The sequence below is a fragment of the Penaeus japonicus genome, unplaced genomic scaffold (genome assembly GCF_977035675.1).
Source record: "Penaeus japonicus unplaced genomic scaffold, GWHDUDI00000001_assembly GWHDUDI00000020, whole genome shotgun sequence".
NCBI classification, from domain to species: Eukaryota; Metazoa; Arthropoda; class Malacostraca; order Decapoda; family Penaeidae; genus Penaeus; species Penaeus japonicus.
The window spans coordinates 25,691,686-25,701,685 of NW_028234422.1; the positions used below are offsets into that span (position 1 = coordinate 25,691,686).

At 42.4% G+C, this 10,000-nt stretch overlaps 1 protein-coding gene across 1 annotated transcript in view; it reads left to right on the forward strand.

Moving 5' to 3' along the window:
* LOC122248559 (uncharacterized) overlaps positions 1–9,756 on the forward strand; it is a 33,140-nt gene extending 23,384 nt beyond the window's left edge. Inside the window, exons 3-12 of the mRNA XM_043008656.2 lie at positions 1,305–1,534; positions 2,563–2,750; positions 3,224–3,422; positions 3,821–3,917; positions 4,038–4,721; positions 5,515–5,676; positions 5,825–5,971; positions 6,103–6,216; positions 6,606–6,731; positions 6,911–9,756. Of these exons, the coding sequence (XP_042864590.2) occupies positions 1,305–1,534; positions 2,563–2,750; positions 3,224–3,422; positions 3,821–3,917; positions 4,038–4,721; positions 5,515–5,676; positions 5,825–5,971; positions 6,103–6,216; positions 6,606–6,731; positions 6,911–7,045 (2,082 nt within the window). The 3' untranslated portion in view covers positions 7,046–9,756. The remainder of the gene's footprint in view (positions 1–1,304; positions 1,535–2,562; positions 2,751–3,223; positions 3,423–3,820; positions 3,918–4,037; positions 4,722–5,514; positions 5,677–5,824; positions 5,972–6,102; positions 6,217–6,605; positions 6,732–6,910) is intronic.
* Positions 9,757–10,000: the final 244 nt, after the last annotated feature.

Below are 10,000 nucleotides of genomic sequence, written 5' to 3' on the forward strand. Positions count from 1 at the left end.
TCTTGCCTGCCGGGCGCTCTAGATGCCTCCCTCTTCTAGTTCTCCGAAAATCCTTGCCTGAGCCTACAGAGACCGCTTAATAATATATCGTTAATCTCTTCTCTTTCGTTTTTTAGGAAGCATGTTTCATCTACTTAATCGCGTGCAGTAAAATTATTTTATATTAATGTGGATGGTCATGTTTATCTTACAAGGAATGTATTTTAATGCAACAAATATTATATTTTGATGCAACAAATAATATATTTTGATGCAACAAGAATATATTTTGATGCCACAAATAATATATTTGGATGCCACAAAGAATATATTTGGATGCCACAAATAATATATTTGGATGCCACAGAGAATATATTTGGATGCCACAGAGAATATATTTGGATGCCACAGAGAATATATTTGCATGCAACTAGATTATATTTTGATTTAACAAAGAATGTATTTTACTACAACAATTGATGAATCTATTACATCCAAAAATGTATAAACTTCTCTACTTTTCTTGCTAACCATATCAAATATAAGTTTCCTTCTACAACACCATCATACAAGTCACTATATTCACTGTACTCGGTGAGCGTTCTATATTTCTTGCGTTTAATGTTAATATCTAATAAAGTTTGTTCTTGTGAGATTGACTGACTTGAAACATTAAATTTGATTGATAAGTGATGGTTTCCATCGAGAAACCATTTATAGATACCTTTATGTCACTGTTTTCACCATAATGTTTTGTCTCAGTTATTTGTATTTGCCCTCAATAGCCTAAATTACAATTATGATTTTTGCTTCTGTGATATAACACATTATCACTAAAGGGTGTCACTGTTTTGATGAGTATTGCCATTGCTGTGTCTGCCACCACCACTTTAATATAATATCCTCGTCCTCATTTTCATCCTCATACTCAACCTCATCTTCATCCTCAACCTCATCTTCATTTTCATCTTCATCTTCATCTTCATTTTCATTTTCATATTCGTCTACATCCTCCTCCGCCTCCTCCTCCTCCTCCTCCTCCTCCTCCTCCTCCTCCTCCTCCTCCTCCTCCTCCTCCTCCTCCTCCTCCTCCTCCTCCTCCTCCTCCTCCACCACCCCCCTCACCCTCACTCTCACCCTCACCCTCACCCTCACCCTCACCCTCACCCTCACCCTCACCCTCACCCTCATAACATTCCTCACAATCCTTCCTTCCTTCCTTCCTTCCAACCCCTCCAACTCCTCCCCCCTCCCCCTCCATCCACCCCCCTCCCCCTGACCCACCACCCTCAGCCCACCCCTTACCCTCGCCCTTCCTCCCGCAGCCCGCCAAGGCCGAGAAGCTGTGGGTTTCCTTCTGCGTGCACGACGAGAGCGAAGGCTGGTTGGAGTTTTACGAGAACCGCCGCTCAGCCTTCAGCCACAACCCGATTCATCGCACGTCGCTCGCTCGCTGCCTCCACGTCTCGCCCTCGATCCGCGTCCACGAGGATAATGAGCACGTGTTCGCCATCACGCTCGAGGGGGAGGTCATCAAACTCGGCGCTCAGAGTAGGTAAGACTGGCGGGGAGAACGCGCTTCGTGTGTGTGTGTGTGTGTTTTTTTTTTTTTTTTTTTTTTTTTTTGGGGGGGGGGATTTATTGTTTTTTTAGGGGGATTTATGTTTTTTTAGGGGGATTTATTTATAGATTTTTTTTAGGGGGATTTATGTTGTTGTTTTTGGCGCGGACTATGTATCATTTCTTTGGGCGGGAGAAATTGTTTCAGTCTGAGAGAAAATTTAGAACCTTCCATTTTTATTCTGTATCCCGGATTTAGTGAAGAGTTTGGAACAGTTATTATGTGAATTGATAATTGTAGTGAATTCTTAATGTCGATGATTTACGATATATATATATATATATATATATATATATATATATATATATATATATATATATATATATATATGTATGTATGTATGTATATATATAATAACCGTAGCTTTACAATATATCTTACATTATCCATTCATTACTATGCTCTTTAGATTTCTCATATCTATTCTAATGCCGAACTGGAAAAAATGGCTCTTTGAAGACTTTTAATTTTTTAATAAGTTGCCACAAGATTTTAGATTTTTAAGATTAGAATTCATGCATTTGTTCATCACCAAAAGATCTTTCAGTCGATTTATATTATTTCAGATAATGCCATTCTGCTCAAAACAATTCAGTCAATCATATGTGATGTTACATCGTAGGAATCTTTAATAATGATTATAATATTAATAATGATTATAATATTGATAATGATTATGATATTAATAATGATGAAAATTATGATGATGATCATCATGATAAAGATGATAATAATGATAACGAGAATAATAACGATAATGGTGATGATAATGATGGTATTGATAAATATGATAATGATGATAATAATTATAATAATGAGGATGATGATAATTACAATGGTAATGATAATGATAATAACAATAAAATGTTTATTCAATAAAGTGATTGTAACCTGAGTCAAAATCGTCTCTTTACGACACGTGACCCGAGTCTCAAAAACCCACCACTCCTTTTCCCTCCCAGAGAGCAGATGATGGAGTGGATAGACTCACTCCGGAGTAGATTACGCGAGCTCGGAGTGCTGACGCCAAAAGACAACCTCTACAGCAAGGAACCGGAAGGCCTACGGTCGCCGCTGCTCAGAAACCCCAATTCTCCGTTGCCGCCCACGCCCACTTTCCAGTTCCCGCCTCACGCCCTCGAATTTCGGGGTGAGTTTCTGCGGCGTGTGCAGGCATCTCTAGAGACATATTATTATCATTATTTAGTTTTCAGATGTGTGTAAATAACTTAATGATTATTGATAGAACGGTGTCAACGTGTTTTATGGATGTCATGTCTGTATAAGTTGTAAGAACAAATGATCGTTTGTGTGTGTGTGTGTGTTTGTGTGTGTGTGTCTGTGTGTGTGTGTGTGTGTGTATCTGTGTGTGTGTGTTTTGATAGATGTATATTTAGACAGACATACACATATGAATAGACATGAATAGTAAAGTGAGATCTGAGTGTTTTGCATGTATGTATGTGTGCATCTATGTTGTATCTGTCTGATTATTGATACAGATAGATAGACAGATAACCAGATATACATTTACGGTATTTATCACCGCTTATTCTATAATAGCAATGAGGCGTACCCCCCCCCCCGCCCATCTTCATCCCTTCCGTCTGCATTCCCCCCCAGACGACGTTTCCAGCCTGCACTCGATGCGTCTGGGCTTAAGTCCCGCTCCCAGCATGACGCTCTCCACGGTCTCGGGCATGTCCGGTCTCTCCTCCATGCAGAGTCTCAACTCCGTGTCGTCTGGATCGTCTGACCCCAACACCTCGCCCTCGTCCGTGGTCACCTACGTCCGCCATCACCACGACCCGCCGCTGAACAGGTGAGATCTTAGGTCGTTTGCTTCACGTGGTCGTCGCTTCTCTCGTCCTTGGTTTGTTGCTCCTTTTAGCGGTTTCTCTCTTCTTCTTTTTTGGGCTTTCGAAAGGAGTGGCAGGTTTTGATAAATCTCGGTATGTATAATGATCATTGTCGCTGATTTGAATAAGCGGAGGTATGGTTATATATCTCTAAATTACCTTTTTAAGTCATGACGCCGGTTATTAGATATTTTCCTCCGTTTGGAGTCCATGTGATATTTTATGTTGTTGTTTTTTTTACTTGACTCACGAAAGTTAAAACCTTTTCGCCTCGTCTTTATACCTTCTGCCTGTGACCTTCGCAAAATCCAGTTCAGCGCACCATCGACGTGGATAACCTTTGTGTCGGTCTTTCTTTCAGGAGATCGTCCTTCAGAGCGTCCCTTCCCAGCTCTCCGACCACGCCTGCTGGAGGTTCCGGTTCTCTCACCTTCCTCAGGTCGCCACCGGGGCCACAGGTAGGATTCTCGTGCTGCTACACAAATTAGCTGGTCGTCATATAGTCTGGATCACTAAATGGATACATATATTCAACAGAGATAACTTTGAGATAAAGTGAACGATTTTTTTCCCGACAGGCTGCCCCGCCGCGCGAGCACGTGACCGTCATCAACGTCCCGTCCCCCACGTCCTCCGTCTTCAACTTCGAGAGCGTCGGCGCCGCCCTGGAGTCCAGCGGCGCCATGGCAAACTCCCAGCTGTACGGCGCCGTGTATCCGACCCCCGATCCCTCCATATGTGACTCCACCGACACCCTGGACGCGACCGAAGTATCCTACAGTACGATATCTGATCCCAACGCCGTCCAGCTGCGTGTGGGGAACTCCTTAGGTGCCGGAGGGAGCGGGGGAGGCGGCGCTAGCGGAGGGCGGCCGCCGTTGCCCCCGGGCCAGAGATGCGCCAGCGGTTACGGCAGCGCGGGCATGGGAGCCGCCGCAGCAGCGTACGGTGTTGGTGGGGGCGGCATGAGCGCCAGCGGGGGCGGCATGGCGGCATCAGGGGGCGGGGGGACAGTGGGCGCCAGCAGCGTCGCAGGAGGAAGTTGGTCCAACGTCAGTTCGCCGGAGAGTTCGTACGAGCCGCTCTTTTTAGCGAGTAGCGCGGGACTTGCCCCTCCGCCCACTCCCACTGCCGCGCCCGTACCGCAGGCGCCGCAGACTGGACTCCTACGTCGGCGCTCGGAGCATAGGAGGTCTGGCAGGCGAGAGCATGGCAGACGAGCGGCCTCGGTCGGGCCTTCCATAGCGCCTAAACAGCAACCGGTAAGATGATCCGTCAGGCAGTGGAAGATTAAGAAAAAAAAAAAAAAAGTGCCAACTGCTTCGTATTTGTCACATTTATTCTAAACACTAACGCAAAAAGTTTAGCCGGTTTTCTGCCACTGAGTTGACAATACTATTCTAACAGTTCCTGGCATTAGCTAAGTCCTTGTTTCTTCAATCTGAATTAATTTCACTATTCCCAAGCGCAACTAATTACGATACCAATGAAGAGTTGTCAGAATTGATGTCATTGAAATACGTTGATTTGTCTGAATTTTGTGAATCAATATCATCGGTGCGTTATTGGAAATATAAGAATATCGTATAAGAAAAAAAACACACGAAGGAATGAGGCTGTATACACGGCTTGTATGTCCATATTAAACTCGGTAGGCCTTTGATATAGTAAATTAAGTACGTCAGTGCGGCCAGGATAAATAAAATATTCATGTGGAATCAGAATGCCCAAACCTTTAAACTTAGATGTGAAACCTATTAGACAACTCTTTATTCAGTATCTTTCTATTTTCGCTTTTGTTCTAAAGTAACCACCACTGCTAACTGAATCATTGAACATGCTAGACCTGCTATTACCATGAAAGCAATATTACTGCACGAGTGCCGTCCATCTAGTAAAACATTCTGAATAACACTATCCACGTGATGCCACCTGAATAATATTACCAGAGTCGAGCCCACTGAATATCCACACCCGACTAACACAGCATGAATAACTGAGCCCAACACACTCTGAATAAACGCACCCGTGTGACCTACCCACCTGCCTCCACAGCAACAGCAGTACCAAGTGGGCCAGGACGGGCGTTTGATGAGCCTTCGTGAACAGCAGGTGATCAGGTTGCAGCGCGAGATTGCACACCAGGCCGGCGTCAGACTCACGCTGCGCAAGAAGGACTGCATGAATTCCATTGCGTTTGTTAATGTATTCAACCATGTGAGTATTCCGACGTTCGTGCGATCTCTCACGAACTCACCTCTCGTGCCTTCGCCTTTAGCAATGGGAATATCTCTTGCGCATTCAGCGGGATATGAAACTGGCATTCCTGTGACTTAGATTTCTCTCCTTCTCTCGCCTCTTACAGGTGTACGTGGCGGGCTGGAAGCAAAGAGAACACCCGTACCTCCATAACACATTCCACATCGGTGACCGCCTCATGAGCGTTTGCGGCGTCCAGGTCAACAGCGCGCAAGAAGCCCACAACCTTATCAAAAACGAACCTACCATGATGGCAAGTCCTTGAATCTGTTTCCTTTCGATCGTTAGATGTTCAGGCATTCCTAAACAACTCCCATGGTGTGTCACATGATGGTATGAATTTCCTCTTTGTGTTCCTCGCTGATTGTTGACGTGTGTTGGCAGGTGGAGTTCATCATTAGACGAGTCCCCCACGGCAGGGTGTTCGCCCTGAAGAGGGAGACGGAGGGCCAGGCTCTGGGCGTCATCCGAGAAGGAAATACTGCTGAGATACGTGAGGTAAAGCCCTCCCTCTTGCCTTTCGGTGTTGCTTTGTTTATCTTATTTAATACGAGGCTTTCCTATTACACAGCTAGAGCTATAATCAAATCGTTTTCATGTTCAATTGAACTATGAAATCGTCATTCACGTCTTTTCCACTTGTGTGCTTCTTGTGTTTTATACTTTCTTATCTCATTTAATTATATTCTAATTCGTATTCAACTAAATTCTAAATCTAATTTTATTAAATGCGAACCACACACATCCTCGTTTCGTCTTCATATCACTTCATCCTCTGTGTTCTCATTTCTTCTCGCCCTTTCCTGCTTCACTTTATTAACTTACTTTAACGAAAAAAAACGAAAATATCATAACATTTATACATATGTTGCATTGTCGCCACACAGATCGTTCCCGGCGGACTGGCTGCACAGCATGGTGTTCCCCCGAAATCTCAGACGGTTGACGGCACGTCCTTCTGCTCGTGGGTTCTCACCGAAATCAATCACAGACCATTAAATCTCTTCTTTAAGGTAATCACGTTGAATCTGTTGTAAGTAATGACGTCAAACTTCACCTCAGTGGTCAGTTAAGTCAGATTGTGAGAAATATCTCTTAGATGTTAGAGAGTGATATAATCAGACAGACCTTTTATGAATAAATATGAGAACCCAGTGCGAGAAAATAATGAACTGCAATTTGGCCTTCACAGCATATGGAGATAGCTGATCGTCTGAACGCGGTCGGGCGAGATATCTCCATCCTTATCCAGCCTATGGACCTAGTCAAGCAGCTCAAGAAGAGTCTCAAAGCTCTTAAAGGCTACAAAGACTACATTGTGATGTAAAAGAAGTTTCAATGTGAGGCAGGAAGGGAGGTCGAAGATAAAACCAAGGACATCCGAACAAGGAGCGCCGGCCGCAGCGGATTCTGAGAAACGGACAGAACCAAAATAGACTCTTGAGATCTCCGCGGCCACGAAAGCCTTGCATATGTGCCAAACTCTAGTGATGTGATAAACTGTGCCAATCTGACATGTGTGCAATGCATGTCACCAGAGATGACAGAGGCTGAAAATATCAAAACTCTTGCAATACACACATTCCCTAAAGATGTTACACTTGTATAATTGTGAAGTTTGTTTTCTAGATTATCTCGTCGGTGGTCAGATTAGAGAAATGCATTATATATTTTTGTTACAAGGACGTCATATCCATATTGTGCTGTCTAGTTACCATTATGGAAGCCACGTTTAAGGCTTTAGTATTGATGATCGTTATTTTGTTGCTGGTCGAATCTTGCTTTATAAGAAAATACGTAATACCTGTTATTGGTGTGATGCATGTGAATGAAATACTCTAAATCGACTGTGAATGAGCGGTTTGTCCGAGTAACAGACCTTTCTAGAACTTAGGGAGCTCCGCTGTATGACTCGTGCTTAGACAACGTCCTTCTGATTCTTAAGCAGGGGTTGTTTTGAGTTATCTACTCGTGCTATGTTGTATTTGGCCTGTGTTTTGTTGTGTTTCATTTATGTTATGTTTATACCTTATCTACCTTTTTATTATTGAGTTCTTACTTGTGCTATAATTGAAGTTTTACTGATGTCGGGGTCTGTTTTTTTTTCTCTTCTTCTTCTTCCCAGTTATGTGGTACTTTCAAATACAATGTGTTTTGTTGAATTCCTACCCACGTTGATATATTGAAAACGACAGCAATGCCATGTCCGTGCTGCCTATGTGAGTTTTACCTTGTTTCTTTGCCTCACCTGTGATATGCCACCAACCGTTAATAAGATGGTGATGTATCAATTATTCCCCAGTCGTGCATTATGGGTGTGGGTGTATGTGTATGCCTGTGCGTGCGTATGATTTGGGGCGTGTGTGTGTGTGTACGGGGGTGGGTAAATATATGTGTGTGGTGTATCGGACTTGTGCAAGGAACGAGAGGCAACAGTATAACACATGGAATGTTGCTCATAGAAACTCATCATGCTAGTCTTTCTACTACACCGTTTGTGTTGATGCATGACTGCACGTTGCTTAATGACGAACTAGTGAAATCAACAATTGTAGCCTATGCACATTGATGTCGCAAGCGTTCAAACACAAGACTGTAACTTGCGAGAAATAAAAATAATGATTAAAAACTAGTATATCGCAAGCATCTCGGTAAAAGTGTGCATCACATGGGCAAGGACTAATTCACGTGAACTAGGATACGAAACTAGCATACAATATTCCACTTAACTAGAATGGTATAAGGACACAAGGCTAGTGTATCACAGATATCGGGGCACAAGGTTCGTAACTGCCTGGACAAATGTAAAAAAAAGAGCAAATAGTTTAAAACATCGATAATTAAAAAGAACTTTGAAGCATTCGGATGCAAAGTGTTTACATTTGTTTTGGTTTCACTTGGACACCCATGAACGAGGGTAATTACGTTACCCAAGAAATTCTTTTCTGACAACCTCGGTGCTAAGCTTCCATATGTTCAGAGCATGAGTAAAACACGAACAAAAAAAATCTGAAGGTGCTGATACTTCGTAAGAAACATTTTGTCGTGTAGATCAACTTTTATTTTTTCTACCGTGAGTATATTTTTTTTTTCCTTTCGCGTTTTCATCTGAATCTCTTCATGTTACTAACCCCCTTCTCCTTTATCCCTTGAGCAGTTCCGCCGCTTTGTGGAAAGTGCAAAAAGAGATAAGAGAGTAAGATTTGAACAACACATATTCTCTCTCATAGATTACCTCTGATTGAAAACAACGGCAAAGCTTGTGTAGCTTCTTACGCTCGTTGTTTCTTCCTAGAATGTATCCAATGACTCGTTTCTCTCTCAGATCACGCTTAGATAATTTGCACTTACGCTTAGCTATATATGAAACTGCTACATCCTTCTCGTTAGCAATGAATAGGTCCCTCAAAGGCAATTTTTATGTGATGTCCCAGTGTCCATTTGCACTGAATGTTTTTGTTCGAAAGTGTTTTCACCGATGCGTGGCTGTCCAATTTCCTGCATTTAAATGGTCTTATCACAAAATCCCCCATATCCATGTGGTATATGGAACGTGATAGAGAGACCCGTGGCGCAGTCAGCCATATAGATATCAGACAGCCAAGCGCTATTTATTCCCTTATGAAAGGAATCAGATTATGATCTTTAATTGTATCCCACCTGCAATTCTCTTTATCCCAGCGTCATTTACCTTTTTTTTTGCAATCCCACCTGCACATTACGAGTTGATGTGTCAAGTATCTCACATCCCACCTGCAACACCTTAGGTTTCCGGGTCAATTAGGTGCTAATCTACTTGCTTTACGTAATAAGGTTTTGTTCGTATTCTTGCTTGTCTCTGCATTCACGCAGACTTTGCTCCCACCCAACGCCCTGAGGGGTTACGCATCTAAAGTTTTTGTTATGAACAATGATCTTTTTTTGTTTTGGTTCTTTAATCCATAAGTGTTCTTCTCCACTGAAATGAATATTTCTTTTGTATTATTACCATTCTCGGTAACATTACAGCTATGGTTATGTTTTAATAAAATTCTTAAAGAGATCTGTTGTATTTCCAGCCATACCCTTCGCACACTGAGTGAAACTAAGAATGTAATGAAAAAAAACAACATTTATAACCATAATTCTCTAAAAACAAAAATATAAAGCAATAGTTCAGAATGTTTCCACTATTACACGTTGCGAATTTATGTGACTGTATCTCCTGTTTATTCAAATGATATCATACGTAACCGTAATTTCTAAAAATTGAATTACATTGTCAGTACATGCTAGTGTAGAC